This window comes from Topomyia yanbarensis, chromosome 2 (genome assembly GCF_030247195.1).
Source record: "Topomyia yanbarensis strain Yona2022 chromosome 2, ASM3024719v1, whole genome shotgun sequence".
In the NCBI taxonomy this organism is placed as follows: domain Eukaryota; kingdom Metazoa; phylum Arthropoda; class Insecta; order Diptera; family Culicidae; genus Topomyia; species Topomyia yanbarensis.
This window is the reverse complement of record NC_080671.1, coordinates 355,287,254-355,305,343: the sequence shown is the minus strand read 5'-3', so window position 1 is coordinate 355,305,343 and position 18,090 is coordinate 355,287,254. Positions and strand designations below refer to the sequence as shown.

The window sequence follows — 18,090 nt, the reverse complement described above, 5'->3', positions numbered from 1 at the left end:
AACGAATTGAAGATCGATCAACAAGAGATAAACTGAACGCAGTGTAGAAGCGGTGCAACAATCACAGGGTACCACATGAGAAAACTGGCAAAATAACTGGTTCGATGCTGAGTGTCAAAGAGCGACGATTAATAAAAACCAGGGGCGACATTATGGAACCATTTCGAATCGAATTTTTCATACAAGCTTGCATACAATAAACCTTTCGTTTCGAGATGCGTAATGCCACCCCAGGACAAAAACTGAAAGCTGACAACGGCAATACGCCTGAACAGGAAACGACTTAGTGAGCTGAGGGTAATTGACGGAAAACTTTATTGGCGTAAGAAACGTGGGTACGACAAAAAGGTTCTCGTTGAGACAGGGAAACTTCACCAGGAACGACTGTTTTAAAAAACGATCAACAGCATGAGAAGGAACAGCACCTCGCCCCCGCACAGGGTGTTGTATCCAAGTGGAAGGATCATTTTGTGTTTCAAATGAACGAACAAACAACTAGGGATAACATAATTAGAATAAGGGTTGAGAATGATGCACAAGATGTGGATCCGCCCACGTTAGATGAAGTTCGAAGCTAAGGTGAGGAAGGAGGGAGTCCCGGACGAACTTTTGAAAGTGAGAAGTGACCAGCTGTTCAAAGGGTAATCGGGATGATCTAGGTGAAGAAAAAACACCTTCGGATTGGTTGAATGGCCTCATATGCCCATATCTTCCAAAAAGGCTCCAATCTCGGGTGTAATAACTCTCCATGCATAAGAATCCTCAATGCCGCCTAGAAAGTAAACTCCTGTATTCTGACAAGCAGACTGAGTCCGTTGCCTGAATCCTTTGTCGGCGAATACCAGAGCGAGTTTGATCCAGTAAAATGAAACGAACAAAGCATATGATTCAATTAAATGAAATTCAGATCGGTTCAATACCGTGCACGGACACCAATATTCTTTATACACTTTAAATGCGAGCATTTACACTTCTTCGGCACGACACCGGACATTGAATCGGATCGGAAAGATGTAAATTTAGCTTAAGCTGGTTCGTATGACAATGGAAGAATCAAAATGGCTGGAGAGACACCTTACCCCCGTTTGTGACTTAGAAAGATTGAAGCAGGGCGATGCGCATTCTCATCTGTTGTTCAACATAGCCGTAGAAGATCTGATGAGCAAACAAACGGAATCATAATCATGAGATTTGCCATGCTTCTAATTTTCGCAGACTTCATCCATATTTTCGGCGTTGATCGCAGATCGGTGTAAGGAGCATATGCATCTTTTAAAAGGAGGCCTGAGAGAATGGGACTGATTATAAACTCTGACTAGACGAACTACATGATAGCTAGTAGAGAGTAAGTTAGTTCAAAGGGTGTTGGTTTCGAGGTGAAAGTCTATGGGTACAGTACGAGATTATCGACAAATGCATATACCTTGGAACACTGTAGGTCGGGTAGTCAACTGAAGTTCCATAGCCTTCCGACGCCAACAAAACTACATCTATGCAAACGGTGATACTCTCTGTTGTTCAGTACGGTCATGAGGTATGGGCATTGATGGAATTACATGATGGTATGTGTGTGTGAGAGAGATAGAAAGAGAAGAATTCTACCTTCAATATTCAGCGGCACAGTAGAAAAAGAAGAATGGCGAAAACACAAGAATCCCGAGCTCTATCGAGATTACAGTGGGCTGGACATGTAGCGCGAATCCCGGAAGAGAGATCAGCTAAAGCTATGCTCAGCAAAAAACCTGGAAGTCGACTTCGTGGTAGATACTGCACAATCTTCTAGTCCCTTGCTAATTTGATGTATACTTAAAACTAAAAAATCAGATTAGTTTTATATATAAACTAGCTGTTTCAAAATGCCCATAGTTCGAATACTCCTAAAACTAAAAAAAGTTTTTATTCTCATTACAGTACTCGTATTCTCGGAAAAAAGTTCCTCCAAGAGTCATTTGTGACAGATTCCAGTTCTCCATGCTTCGACATGAATCTTTTAACATAATTCGTGCTAGTGTGCGGTGCCAACTAGTGCAGGGGGATCTTAGTTTTGACGTTTTAACATTCGACGTCGTGTTGCATGCTGTTCTTCGCTACGAAGCTTTCTGCCTCTGCAAAGGAATTTAATGTTGTTAGTACTACATTTCTAGTATGATGTAGTTGTATGTGTGAGGCTTCTGTAAGTACAAGTTTCATTTTCGCCTTGATGATTGTTCCACCCCACACACTGTAGGTCTAAGACGGGTCTGTGCAAAGTGAATGGCGATTGTGTTTTCCGGTAATGGGCGAAATTTATTTTGTGATTCACTCGTTTCAATCATTCATACTATTTCTGTAACGTACAAGTAAATGTTATAGCAGAGCAGCGCGGGTAGTATTATTTGAAGTTTTCAGTTCACAAACGGTGCGCTTTTGATTTCTGATCTGAACGAAATGAGGAAGCAGATTGATTTCACCATCTAGTGTACCAATCTTGGCTAAATTATCAGCTTATTCATTGCCCAAAATAGAGCAATAGGCGGAAACTCACTATAAGGTAAAGTAATAATATTTTCTTGCTTAGTTACTCAGTTACTTCTGTTTCCACAAAAAACGGATCATGATTATTAATTCTCATTGAGCATAGAGCTTCAATTGTGCGGAGACTATCCCTGAAAATGAAATAATACTTCGGAGGTAATGTATTAATTGTTTGCAAACTATAGTGCACTCCTGCTAGTTGGGTGGGTTCTACAAGAGAAATTAAAACATTATTGTTGAAAATACTGAAACCAGTGGACTCATCGATTCGTCTAGTAAATTTTATGGCAGTCAACGTGTTGGTATTTAGTTGTGAATATTTTAGGAATCACCTAGGTGATCCGGGATTCGAATCTGATAGGCGGTAAATTTTCTTAAGGTTGGACAGAGAATGCGCAAAAATCGCAAACGAAAAAAAGCAGTTTTTTTCCACACCGTGTGTTAAATCTTCATAAAAATCAATCAGCTTATGTATTGACTGATTGACTTTTATGAAGATCTAACAGACGGTGTGGAAAAAACTGCTTTTTTCGTTTGCGATTTTTGCGCATTCTCTGTCCAACCTTAACTCCTTCGAGTGATACTGAATGCAATTGCTTGTAGTCAAGTATCTTTACATCTTTAAGTATGGTGTATTTGAAACGACCAACCCCATACTTAAATCAGTCATCGACAGTCAAACACGATTCTGACACCATCTATTTCAATGTCCCTTGAAGGTATATATATACACACGATATTCATGAGCAGAAAACAATCGCGTTGACTTGTCGAAGACTACCAACAAAAATTCAAATTTTATCTTCATTAACTTTGACGATCTCTTTTACATCTGAGAATCGCGAAGTCAAATGTTTAGAAATTTGAATAATATTTAGCGCCTTCAATTTACGCCTAATAAATACAAGCTATAGTCCAGTTGAAGAGGTACATTTTATTTCTAATAGGATTTAAATTAGGAGCAGAAGACTGAGGGGGAGGATCAGTCGTTCTTCCATCTTGTCATTCATATAAACTAGCAAATAATTACCTATAATGAAAAAAAAAATCTACCTCTTATCTACTGACTCTGTTGTTCTGTTTCGATTCATGCCAATATCGCCTGATTAATTTTCTACCCGCTCGTGAGTTGTCAGGTTCGCAAAGCTGTATCATTGTGCAACATGAGGCCAAACTATGTCGCCATTCACTTCTGATACAGAATTCCTATTGCTTACCTCCCCGCGGAGCTAACCGGGGTACGAGCCACGTGATGCTGTTTTTGCTTGTACCCGGAACTGGCTCTGGTTCTGGCCCCAACTGCTGATAGTTCATATATTTTGACAGTGGTTGGGGTTGAAGCATAACTTAGTTGCACCTTGGACAGGAGCTGCATTGGTGAAGATCTGCGGGTCGTATGCTGACAGGGAAGGAGAACCAGTGACACGCATTCGATAAAGTTAATGCTCATTTTAAGCTGCTCAAAATTATTTCATATTATCTTCAAATAAAATCGAGTTTTCTGTTATAAATTCGGTCTGTTTACTACCTTCGATTAATGTTTCGAAACAATTTCATTCTGTTTTTTGCTAGTTTCCTTCTGCTAAAAATATTTGAAAAAATATCGATTGAGTATGTTTTCAGGCATTTTCTCGCTATTTAACGTAAAGTTCAAGCTTCAAGCTAAACAAAAACTAGAAAAATCTAGAAATGGTAATTGAAGTGTATATAAGAACCAACACTCCTGATGGCCGACTGTCCCGATTTCAAATTGCTCGTTCAAAATTCTCGATTCCATACAAATTGGAGTATTGAAAATATTCTAGGAAAATTGTATTAAGCATTGGAATGTAAAAATTGAGCAGCTTGTAGCACTGCGCAAGAAGCACAAATCTTGATCAAAACAAAATTTTCGTGGTTCATGACAGTTCAAAAAAATAGTTTTGGAACCCTAGGAACGGTACAAAAAAGTTGGTCAAGGAAGGGTGAAGAATGATTTTGAAACAGATTTAGAGCTTCTCGCCAATATTATTTGTAAAAGTCATATAAAACTCAGTCCACCAATCGTACAAAACCCAAGATAAGCGTAGGTTTCTAATCAGCCTACGGAAAACTATCCAATCGTTTTTGATGATTAACTTGTACGAAAATATAGTATTCGACAAGGTTTCTGCTGTTGTGGGCGGAATACTAACTTATTTTTTCGCGGAAAACTGAACTTGGAACTTTAAAGGTTGCTTAGTCTATTTAGATAAATATTTCTGATCACACGAAGAATCTGTAGTCAAAAGAGGGGGTTTTGCCGAAATGATACGATGGAGGAGGGGGGTTTTAAAAATCTCTAGCAAAATGCTACGTGGATGTTGCCCAATGAAATATGATTTACGGTTCGGCTAAGAACATTTCAATAAGCGGCTATCATTCAAAAGAATGTATTCGGGGCATTGGTAGAGTATTACTGATTCATTTTCATTAAAAATTTTCTAACGGTGTGAGAAAAAATTGCTTTTTTCCTTTTCCAAGATGGCCGCTTTTCCAAGCTTTCTCAGTTGAACTTCAAAACTTTAACTCGCTTGTACGCAGCGAATCCTAGACATTATATTTTACTAATGCCCAAAAAAATCTATGTGATCGTCGTCCTTTCGATAAATAGACGGATAATCCAAAAATCTTAAGATAAACCTATGCTTTATTATTTGTCCTATCATGAATTGAGATGGTAAACAAGGTCAATAATAGCCATGCTGGTAAAATTTTAATTTGGACTAAACTGATATTAACTACTATGGAACCTTTAATACAAAATGCGGTCATGCAAAAATTGTACTAAATTAAACGGACACCCCACCCACTGTGTCTCCCTCCGTTGCCACAAATTATCTCAAATCGCAATTTTTCATATTATCCACCCCCTCCAAATACATTGACATAGTTTATGATTGATGCCTAAACACTGTTTTATAAAAATCTCTCTTGTAGTAATGAGCAACAAGGAAAACACAAAGGGATGTACTAAGTACTGTTTTCCGGTACTCTTAGGTAGACAAGGGACCATTCATAAATTACGTAACGCTTTTAGTGGGGGGGAGGGGGTTCGACAAGTTGTTACATATTGTGACATAGGGGGGAGGTGGAGTAAGCTAGATCGTTACGTAACATGTTTTCACCGATGAAAAAAAAATTGTCAAGGAATTTGTTACGTAATAGGGGAGGGGGGGATAAAGAAATTTGTGACAATTTGTTACATGGGGTGAGGGGGGAGTCAATTTTGGGCAATTTTTGCGTTACGTAATTAATGAATGGTCCATAATCTAGATGAATTGTTTGACTGTTCGTAGAATTTTGTGCTTATACAGGTCCCAAGGTTCACAAAAATAAACACTCACCTGTCGTTTGATGCTCTCGCGACTGCAGGGGAAGCAGAATTTATGATGACCCACCGAGGGACACTGCACGAAGTGGGTATCTTCCAGCCGTTCCTGGCAGATGGTACATTTGAGCGTCGGATTTGGTGCCGGTGCCGGGACGGGTCCTCCGGTGCCACTGTTTGGCGTTGGACCGTTGATACCCTGCTGGACACCAGGACCCCCAGGAGGTCCGGCTGCACCCGGTGTACCCGGAGGTCCTCCGGAACCCGGTGCCATGCCACCGACGGCATCCGGTGGCGGTTGCGGGCCCGACTGTGACTGAGGTGGTTGTTGTGGCCCAATGTTTGGTCGTTCGAGAGACGCTAGCGACATCGGTGTTATGCTGCCATTGCCATTTGATCCATTGCCGTTCGGAGTGGATGCCCCGCCGGGAACTCCGGCTGGGTTCGATTGTTGTGCTTCACTCGATGTTACCGTCGTGCTAGATACGTGACGGGAGCCGGACGACCGCCGACCACTGGAGGATCCTACAAGAATCAGTGAACTGCTGTTAGTATCAATCTTAGTAATGTATTGTAACAAGTGGGCGATAGATGGAAACGGAACATAAGCAAAAGCTTGTGGCAATCGTTTTGATGTGTGAAAGCTGTACAATCTACTATAATTGACATTTGATATGAGTTGCTTTGGTTAATACCACCTACCGGAGCTGTTTGGCGAATGCTGGGAACCTCGAGAAGCCGTACGTGGAGGTGGCGGCCCTGGTGGACTCGGACCGTTGCGGGGGCTGCCCGGCGGAAGAGTTTCCGTGATGGACATTAGATTCGCCATCGGGCTTTGCAGCGTTGCTACCGATGATGGGGTCGGTGGTGTAGAATCGCCCATTGAAACCGGTGGAATCGGTATCACGGTCGGGTACACTGTAATTGGATGCGGCGACAGAAAAAGAAAGAAGAGAAAACGTGATTGTGTTATGATGCTCTAAGCGTTTTGCTGCGGCTTAAATCATCCAGCGTTTCTGCGAATTGCTAGGTTGTTCCCATTGCTAATATTTACAAGCAGTACGATCGTGTAGCACCGAATCAAATTCGAAGGGATAAATGCCTATGAAAGCCGTGTGTTTCTACACTGTGGTCAGTTTACTCATCGGAATCGACGCCCACACCCACGAAAGTGTACCTTACATACGAGCTGAGTGCTTATCAGTAGCGCGGTTCGACTTTATCAAGCTGATAAGCGAAATTCAAACAATCGCTAATGCTGAGCAATCCGGCTTCTGATAAGCGGCTGCCAGCTGTAATGGAAAAATTCCTTCACCAAGCGTTTTTTCCAGTTGTCGCTGATAAGCTGGAATGTTGGTAGTAAACAGAACGATCCTGATATAATGGACCCCATTATTTCGATTGGGCCTCCGTTATCAGTACAGTTGATGCAGCAACAGCAGCACAATTCATCCTTCAAACAGGCACTCGGTCAATTGAGCACAGCTGAAAATGCGAATAAATGGCAGCCAGAATGCCGACACGCGAAGCTCATGTGTCGAGGAGACGTGGTCGGTTTGCGTGATAACCCAGCCGAATTGCGTTACAGGCGAATGTTTGTAAGCTAGGCGTTACGCCGCCGTGTTGCAACTTATGTCACTTATCAGCATTTGTGAGTTTTGGGACGTGAGTTGAGCCTAGTCAGGCGGGGATCGTGTTTGTTTGTGCTTTTTGTAGGGTTTACTTTGGTTTGTTTTCTTCTTTTTTGTTACGACTGCGTCAACACGGCATTCAATTAAAGTTTGAAATTTCAGCTTGTCTATGTGGATTGTGTTCTTTCCGGGGTTTTAAATTCCCATTGAGTTTCTTCGATAGCACTACTCTCTTATAACTTGTTGGAATCACTATGAAAAATACCTAATCGTGTCTTGAAAGACGTCGAAGGTTGTAAAATATTAAAATGACGCTTAGCACGAAGCATTCCAAACGTGTCGGTATATGAATACATTAATTAATACCGTCTGCAAGACTAATTTACATTAACATCTAAATAAAACATGATACAATTATACTTTTACACTTATTTTTTGTAAAAAGGCAATCTGCCTTCCTCTAGAACTTTCGTTCGCATGTCATTCCGAGATCCCCCCTATGCCTCGCGTACGATCACAGAATTTCGCAGAAAAAAATGTTTACCGTTTCATGGTCAAATCATGTACCTACTGTGCACGGTTGTGTATACATTACAACACCAAACCGACGCTGACGTTCTGTCTCAGTTTACAGCTCGTTTCGTTGAATGGCTGGCGACGGGTGACGTAATTTACCAAATAAGAGTCCAAGCAGAATGCTCCACCAGTGACGGGGGTCGCCGTTGGCCATTCGAAGCAGTCTGTCTATCCATGCTGTAGCGCACAAGACGATGCTATCTCGATAACTTTGAAACCTTTCGAATTGGCCACGATGCTGCGTCAGTGACGGAGTATTCTGTTTGAGCCTTTCACTCACCGCCAACGGGATCAGATAAGTTTGTAAATATAAAACATCTGTCAGCAAAAAGATAGAACAAGGCTGACAACATCAGCAAGAACTAACTTAACTAGGTACAGAGCAGAGCAGAGTTTCGCCGCAAATTTATTTTCAATGGAACCGTACACGATGTTGTTTTATGCTGAAAATCTCTTTCGTGAAAAGAAAGTTTGCCTTTTCCCGGGGAGGAAAAATAACGTGGCATAACTCAACTGTTAAGTTGTATACTCTGGAGCAATATGATCCTCTCGGATTTGCAGTGCATATATTATTTTACACTTAGCATAGGGTGACAAGGGAGCAAGCCATTTGGCATAAAGTCATTTTGCAGTAAGGTCATTAGCATAATGGACATTTGGCATAAGGGTTATTTGGCATAATTTTGAGAATTGATCACACTAAAGGTCATTTGGCATAATGGATATTTGGCATAACGGTCATTTGGCATAATGGTCATTTGGCATAATTTTGAGAATTGGTCACACTGAAGGTCATTTGGCAGAACGGACATTTGGCATAACGGTCATTTTGCATAATTTCTAATTTTGCGTAAAATGAGGATCATTTGGCATAACGGACATTTGGAAGCGGCGGCCTCTCGCAAGCAAACCTGTGATCCACTCGTTTGCCCGGATTACTCACTTATTTATAAATTGGTAAAAAAGAAAAATCTAATTAATTTTGGTTCTAGTTCAATTTTAGTACAACAGTGAAGACCCGTTTTTATCAGCCCCTTGGTTAATTTTAGGCTGATAAAACGGGGATATTGATAAAATCGGGACATATATTTTTCTTTCTTTTTAAGAAAACGAAGATCTTAAAATGTTCTTCTTAAGTCCCTAGATATAGCCTCATAACATTTCCTAATTATTTAGTTTAAATTTCCCTTAAGGGGATCTGAAAGCGCAAAATTTAAAAAAAAATTAGGCAATTTTTTCATATTACGGATCTCTAAGATAAGAAAAATATGCTTAAGAAAGGATTTACTCGAATTGAATATGGTTCGTCTGCTAGAGCCCATCAAACTATCAACGATCAATTTTCATATGAAGCAGATAAAATAGGGGCAAAAAGCTGATAAAATCGGGTCTTCGTTATGCTAAGTTACTGTTTTCTTTAACATAAAAATAAAATATTTAGCGGAAACACGGCTCAAAATTATGCCGAATTACCTGACTACTCACACAGTCTTAAATTATTTTTATCCCTGTAGTTAAAAAAAAGAGAAATGACTTGTGTGTGATCACTTCTCAAAATTATGCCAAATGTCCGTTATGCCAAATGTCCGTTATGCAAAATGTCCGCTATGCCAAGTGACCTTCAGTGTGATCAATTCTCAAAATTATGCCAAATGTCCATTATACCAAATGACTTTTTGTGTGATCAATTCTCATAATTATGCCAAATGATCATTATGCAACCGTTATGCCAAATGTCCGTTAATGCTAAATGACCTTATGTCAAATGACTTTATGTTAATTGACGCAGACCCATGTGACAAAGTATAGAAAATAAGTTAGAAAAATTCAGTTTTTTCGAGATTTATATAAATCTCGATGCAATGCATATGCAAGTTTATATGAAAACAGTCATGGAAATATTCATGGATCATTATAACTCATAACGTGTGAAGACTAAGATTGGTTAGGAATGTAACAACTCTTAGGACTGTTAATTTAAATATATTTATATTTGAATAGTCTTTATCTGTGTGAACATTTCAATTTTCGTAAAGTAGAAATGGAAAGCTTTCACATTTTTTTCTTTTGCAGATCAGGAACAGTTTTCTTGGGCATAGTAAGAGTTTGCAAGGTGTGTACTTGATACCTGCATGCAAAAGGTATTTTGAAAAAATATTCTAAATGCGAAAAAAATAATTTTTTTCTAGTTATCTTAATTTAGATACAATTACTTTGTCGAGAACTTCAAATCATTCGAACTTTGATAGAAGAGGTTATTGAATTTTTAACGAAGTAATGTCTGAGTCAGTTTTGCATGGGTCTTAGCGTATGGTGGTGAATCAATAATCGATTCCAACGAATTTTATTTTATTTTTGTGAAAAAATAATATGGTTGGAATAATTTTAGTACATAATTGACTAGAAAATTTTAATTGCGCAACTTACCGAATAGAGGACGCCATCATACCTATGAAGAAGACATCTAATTTACACCTTTGTTTAAAAGTCAATATTGGCGCCCTCTATATGGTGAAATATGCATCTAAAATTTTCTAACCAAAACGTAACTCATATTACAGTTAAGATCCGTTTTTATCAGCTCCTTGATTTATTTTAGGCTGACAAAATGGGGACATTGACAAGCTCGTCACATTTTTTCTTTCTTTTTAATAAACCGAAGCTGTTAAAGTATTCTTCTTTAGTCCCAAGACATAGTATTTAAACCCCTTCTGATTATTTAGTAAGAATATTCATTAATCCATTATCTATTAACGCAAAATTTGAAATAAAATGTTTTTTTTTTATTTTTGCGTATTTTGAACTTTTAAGATAAGAAAAATATGCTTAAGAAAGTATTTACTCGAATTTGACTTGGTTCACCTGCTGTAGCCCATCAAACATAGGTTCATATGATGCTAACAAAATCGGGGCAGACAAAGTCGCGGCTGAGAAAATCGGACCTCCACTGTATATATTAAACTTCTTCCAAATATGCTATTCAGCTAAATTCAATCATTTTGCAAAAACATAAAGTTCGTTTGAATCTCCTACTGATGCACCACCATGCGCTGTTAGGCCGCATGCAAAACTGACTCAGACAGCACTTCGTTTAAAGTTGAATAACTTCTCTGAACAAAGTTGGATTGGTTTGAAGTCGTCGACAAAGTTGTAGGCAATAAAATTGTGTTTCTTATTTTCGCTTACAGTAATTTTTTAGATGCATACAGTATCACCTAGCGGTTAAATTGTCCGTTGGTGTGTTTTTACCACGAAAAATGCCGAAAAATCCCATACAATCTTTCATCGTGTTGATCCGGCTGCAAGACTTGTCCGATTTAGTTCAATTTGGAGTACACACTGCTGGTGGGATTAAGAACGATTCAGGAGTGAGCCGACAGGGGTAATTTTTTATCGCTCAAATACTTATCCTCATTAAATTAAACAGTTTTAAGCAAATCAATGAAGGAAGATCAAAATGAATGAAGAACGTGAATGATTTTCGAAATATGTCGGAAACGAATCACATCCAATATAATGGGCGTACGGAATCAAAGTGCATCACAAGAAGAGGGTTCGCCAAAACTCACCTATTCGAACGATCGATTTCAACTTTCAGAAAATAAAATCGCATTAAAATTTCGCTATGCTCGTTTTATACAATTTCATAGCCGTATCCAAATGCACATACTTTCCTTTTCATACTAATCATAAGGACTTGCACAATGTTTGAACCAACTTATTTGGAAAACCCATTTTTTCCTCATTTCTGCTTCCATAAGATGCTACCGCAGTAACTGTTTCATGAAGGCCGAGTATTTCTCATTTTATCTGCACAACCTTGTACCACTCCAGAGCATCTTTCGAGTAAAGGCACGAGGCTAAAACCTGCCAGAAAAGCGTAGGGTCATCATGAGACCGCAGAAGTGGGAGTAGACGCTTTTGTTGGTATTCTTTCAAGTACACCTGCCTGTTGACCGTTCCGGTTATGACGAGTAGAGTTCTCCGCTTTCCACACGCGCCAATTGCTTGCCAAATCATGTATTTTTAAGCAAACATAGACTTCTTTTGATTTTTAACATCTTCAGGGATGTCGAATTTGTAACGAGCACTGAAGAAATAGGGCTCAGAAGGTTATGGAAAACTGCTTTAACATAAGTCTCGTCATCCATGATGAGACAATGCGGTTTCGTTAACCGCTGAACGTATAGCTTCCGCGCACATAATGTCTTCACTGTATTTTGTCAGTCATTGCGATTCGGCGCCTTTTAGACTTTGTGCGATTTCTTGTATCTTACATACACGTATTACTTGAATGCAGTTTTTTCGCCGTGTATATTCTGAGTATTGAGAAATTTTTCAATTTGAAATATCCAGTATAAATATCGTTGAAAAATAAATAATTCGCATACAGGAAAATCCGCATAACGTTATATTCAAGATTAAAAGTCGGATATAGAAAAGTACTTTGTAAGAACCGGATATAATTTTGCGGTTATTATACTTAAAGATTTTTTAAAAGACGCTTACATCGAGGAGCTCCTTTTTTACATAATTTTTACATTCTAATATATATGAAGCGGAGCAAACGTCTGGATTTTATTGTTGCAAGGAGATTCTTTGTTCCTGTGGAGTGCGCATGAGAATTGCTGCTTATGGATCCAACCCTTTTTGGCCCTTCATACAGCGACAAATTGAAAGGCGTTTGCTAGCGACATTTGAGTTTGCTGTTAAAAGCAACTGCAACCACTGGACGTAGCCCTTGCACTGATGGTAGGTTTACTGCATCATCACATCATCAATATCCAATAATAATATATAAGAGGATTTTATGCATGTTCTGTTCTTGGAACTTTTATAGTCGGTCGCTCATATCTTACGGTGTGCAGTGGCATAAACTATTATTATAGAGGAAAATTGTGTGATTCATAAAAACTACCCCGTTTTTGACGATCGAAAGGACCTCGCGAGACCTAAATTTACAAGATATTTTCCAAGTGTTTAGTATTAGTAAGAGTCTCTCAATTGTCTGACGCATACTGTATAAATATCTAAAATACCCATAGGATTGGTTGTCCTCTACGACCGCGAAACCTGAACCCTCGCACACCCAATTGGGAAACACTAAATTGTTCAATTACCCTCAAACTAATGAGTATGCCATCGCCATTATGGTTTTCAGAACATAAAGGACACTATCGCCCGAACTTTTAACCTAATTAGAACGTTGCGCAAAAATTAAAAATTAAAAAAATCGGTGTCCAAACATACCACGATTCTGTATTTCTTCATCATTGATGGCACTAACCTTGTAATTGTTCTGTACATTAAGAATCGACTGCAAAGTTTGTCGAAAAATTTAAGCTTAGCTTCCGTAACGGAATTTAGTATCTAGACTTTGTTTTGCTTGGTTTTTATCGCCTTTTGAAAACCAAGCTTTATGCGTGGTTTATTTGTCAAGGAAACAACCAATGCAGATATTATGCACGGATGAAGGTCTATTTATAAGTTCGAGTAATTTTGATGTTTAACGTTTAAATTGCTTCATGCTGTTCTGCACAATGAACAAAACTTTGGCAAACAACGTAGAATTGTATTCGATGGAAATAATCACAGTAGTTATTTTTGCTTGGTGATAATAATTCTTTCTCAGTTTTATGAAAATTTGAAAATTGGCATAGCATAGTAATGAAAACTTAGTCCCAAACTTAGTCAAACTTTACACTCTGAAGTTTCATTGTAAAATGTGTTTTGAATTTGCATTTCTTTTTCAACAGACTTCACAGTTGAAGCTTGGTAGGCAGGATTGCGGTAGAAGACAAAGATTTAGGCTGTCGGGAAACTCTAATCTTACTCATATGACCCCTATTCCAGGCCTTTCTTAGCTTTCTCCCTCGATCCCTTGCTCTAACTTGTGTAGTATTGCTCTTAATAATAAAATATTTCATATTTTTGAATTCGATACTAATGTAGTTATAACATAAGAAATGGGAAAAAAGACTTCAGCAGATATCGTGTAAGCAACTTGTTACGGCATATGGAAACGCTTTTTCGCGAGAGGGAAACATTTACTTTTTCGCCTACTGCATCATTGTGGTACACGTTCATGTTGTCATTGTAGATGTTATTTCAATTTTCTTTATGCTTTTACGGGTAGCGGTTGTGAGCCCGTCTTATCTGGTATTAGCTTCCTCACTGATGGTGCTGCCTGTTAATTTTGAGGTACTGGCCGCAGTGTTTTCAGTCGTCATTATTGTCGGAATAAAAAAGCAAAAAATGAATGAATGTGCACAACAACAAAAAGTCATCAAACTGTACGCCAGATAACACCAGCATCTGTGGTTAAATGTATGTTTACAACGAGAAAAGTATCGTTTACCGTTTGTCATTTCCCCAATTTGCGTTTCAGAGTGATGGAGTAAACGACTTTTATTATTTATTTGAAAACACAATGTTTCGGTTCTTTTTTGGCCCCACTTAACATCTTTCAATTATAAAAAAGTAGCTCAGAACGCTGCGAATAACGTCAATAACCGTCCCAATGAGAAAGATTTCTAGCAAAAGTGTGCAAAAGCTGACGGAAAGTGTCAAGCGGAAGGTATGTGCATTTGGATACAAAGCATTAAATAAATACAACTAAGAATGTTATACGTTCTGTTTTGGATACGCTACAAAATAAAAAAAAATTGATTACCGCGTTTTTCTTAGCGATCATCCATTTTCGATGACTACTTTTAACTGGGCACATTCTTTAACGTTTTAATTTCAGATGATGGTATTGAAGACTGTGTATAGTAGATTTGATTGCCGTAGATGGCTTTTTATTAGCGGTGACTGTGCATGGTTGTCCGTAGTATACTGCCGGATCAAAGAACCGGAACGTAGGAATCTTTCCTTGACAGATGCGTTTGTTGCGAATGTACAAGTAGTATATTGTGATTTGCATTGTAAGGTTAAAAAATAACATTTTCACCTAAAAAACATTGGGAATACCAGAAAAAGTTTTTCCATCATGATGGACTACCGTATTGGAAAATAAAAGTTGCAATGATCATATTGCAAGTATGTGTTGCCAGATCGAAATTTTTGGAAATTTAACTTGTCATTGTGAATTCAAAATGTTACGAAACTCCATATTTAACTTTTCACGGTTGTCACTGTCTGTCTCAATAACATAAAAGTATTAAAAAGGATTATCCCAGAAAAATTGCCAAAATGAAAAAAAATGGTATAAACTAATTTTCATTGTACGTTAACTTATTGATTTTATTTTTCGTTTTGAATGTGTAATCATATTCGGTTGAGCTACTCGCACTGGATTTTATAATAAGAACCTCATAATAACCGGATTCAAATTTCGTATTAAAAAATATTTTGTAACTTACATTTGTAACGTTGCACAACAGGGGCGTTCACGTAAATCCCCATGTTTTGATGTTTTTGGTCTGGAATAGATAGAATAATGGGAAGAATTGATCAGAATCAAGATCGGACATGGTTATAACAAATCAAACTCAATTCAAAGTAAACATTGTTCACTACTAACACTACGAAGCCGCGACAATCGATCTGTCCGATTGACGCTAGTTCATCGAACATCGATGCACTTTTCGAGCATTTGTAATTATTACAAAGCGCACTGAGGCCGAGAATGGTGTTTTCCACGCAATACAATCGGCTTTTAAACCCTAGATAAATCGACAAACTAAAATTCGGTACTCTAGAAACAGGAAAGAAAAAGTAACACTCGAACATTGAATTATACATGGGGGTAATTGATCTTGGCCTGAACATAATTGCAATAGTCCGATCTTGATGTCCGTGACAGAAACTTCCCTAAACAGGAAAAGATAAACTGTTGAGTAAAATAAAATGTCATGAGAGCGGAAGTGTTTAATTCTTGGTTCACGATATCCATCTTGAACTGGTCGGCATTAAGTCAGACCGGACTAAGTCGCAAAACATCAAAAAATGAGATAATGATAGCACTGGATAAAGAATTTCTTTAGCTACATTAGACTCTTGCCAGACTTAAAATATGTAACAATAAACACGAATTATGACAAAAATTAGTTTCCATGTTTAACGTAAGGGATGCTGCAATTCAAACTTTAAACTCGTTTTTCTCGAATTCAATACATTGTCACTTAGTCCGGTCTTACTTAACACCGACCAACTGAGAACTAAATAAGCGCTTTTAGAGCAACGCATGCATGGGAGGTTCACTTGCAAGGATTCGTGACTTTATCAAGTTATTACAACGAGCAGCTAAAATCCAAATTAAAGATCTCCAGATTTAAAACAACTCTTTAATAGCTATAATTCAAACTATCGAATGAAAGCAAATGTCGACAAACATATGATTACGGCCTAAAAGCCAACTGTCAAAATCCACTTTGAAGGGAAATTCCGGACAAACCGTTACACGCCAATCACAGATGTTGGTAGTAAATGAAAGAGAAAAGTTTTCTCTTTCATAAACTGTTGTGAACTGTTTTCGACTAGTAACGGTTTGTCTGGAATTTCCATTCAAAGTGGATTTTGACAGTTGGCTTTTAGGCCGTAATCATATGTTTGTCGAGAAATCTTCTTGGATTGTACTATCGTCATTGGGATTTTTTAAAAGCTTTGGGATAGCATTGAAACAGAGGGTACTATATATAATGTTTGTTCCATCGCTTGCCTACTTCTTATTTTTTTCATTATCTCGAAGCAAACAAACCTCCTTCTTGTATAACGTTCTCATTAGAATGTCCGACTGCTTCTAATTCAGCTTTTTGTTGGTGGCTGCGTTCCCAAATGCGCTCCCCACTATGACAAGTCGACCGTCCAGTGTCAATTTTGAGAAATCGACAGGAGTGTCCATTTTGACAAGCCTTCGGTGTCACAAACTTTAACCTACCCTGCTCATGTTCTCAACTGTTAAACGTCAAATTTAAAATTTGTTAGTTTGTTTTCAATAATCTTTTCCGTTGATATCAATCGCTTCGCGCATCTTTTTGTAGGCTGGTTAATAGATTTATAACATATTCTCAGTTGTTTGGATGCTACTATGAGTGTCGAGAGAATTAAGGGATTCAAGCTTCTGCTCCTACATGAATTCATCACGTACGATATGACCAACGAAACTCGGTGCAAAATCACCCGGAAAAGCACTCCATCTTTTTTAATACAGTAAATTTGCAAACCTTGTTTAGAGATGGGCGATTTTCGATCAAAATTAACCATTTATCACAACCACCCTTATTCGAAGTAAGCCCGAACGAATCTTGCATTCGTCGTAAAAAAGAATAAAGCCAAACTAGAAAAGCGATAAAAACAATCTCATAGAAAATTGACGATTGCAGCTGCAATGACGAAATCGGTTGCAATTCAACCGGCTTATTTGTTTCAACTAAATCGAGTGTCGCTGATAATTGTTTTTCTCAGTATATCAATCGGCGAATTGAATTAGAGATGATCCACAAAACAAACACCTCAATTCACTCGATTGTGCCGACTCGAAAGGAAATCGGTTTTTTTATTTTCACGGAAAAATATACAAAATTTTAATTTGACGTTTAACGTTTTAGTTGAGAACAGAAATGAACGCCTACCGTGATGTGAACATTGAAACTCAAGCGACGGCTTGTCAAAATTGACAAGACTGATGATTTGTCAAAATTGACATTGGACGGACGACTTGTCAAAGTGGGGTGCGCATTTGGGAACGCAGCCACCAACAAAAAGCTGAATTCCGGACACTATCAATTTTAATATCCAAACACTTATTTGAAATTAAAACATAGCACTGAAATTGATTGAGCCACCCATCAAATAGTTGTTGAGTACAAGTGAGTAGTAGGCTAGAAAAAAATATTATCCTTGGTGTTGGTTATTTTCTCCAAAAACGTCGATTTTTTCATAGTTCCCGCAGCAAATATTGTATTTGTAAGTTGAAGTGAATAAAATAGTTGAAATATTTCGTAAGTGCCTTCACAATTCACTGAGTATTGTAAAGAGAAGTACCCGTTTTCAAGTCACCAGTAAAACAGTGTCTGA

At 38.2% G+C, this 18,090-nt stretch overlaps 1 protein-coding gene across 3 annotated transcripts in view; it reads right to left on the bottom strand.

Annotated features, from left to right (window-relative positions):
- LOC131684282 (interferon regulatory factor 2-binding protein-like A) overlaps positions 1–18,090 on the bottom strand; it is a 70,278-nt gene that overhangs the window by 13,261 nt on the left and 38,927 nt on the right. Inside the window, exons 2-4 of one of the 3 annotated variants that reach the window (XM_058967001.1) lie at positions 15,435–15,494; positions 6,566–6,781; positions 5,880–6,388 (exon numbers count right to left, since the gene is read on the bottom strand). In XM_058967001.1, the coding sequence (XP_058822984.1) occupies positions 5,880–6,388; positions 6,566–6,781; positions 15,435–15,494 (785 nt within the window). The remainder of the gene's footprint in view (positions 1–5,879; positions 6,389–6,565; positions 6,782–15,434; positions 15,495–18,090) is intronic. The other 2 variants (XM_058967002.1, XM_058967004.1) reach the window with 2 other exon arrangements.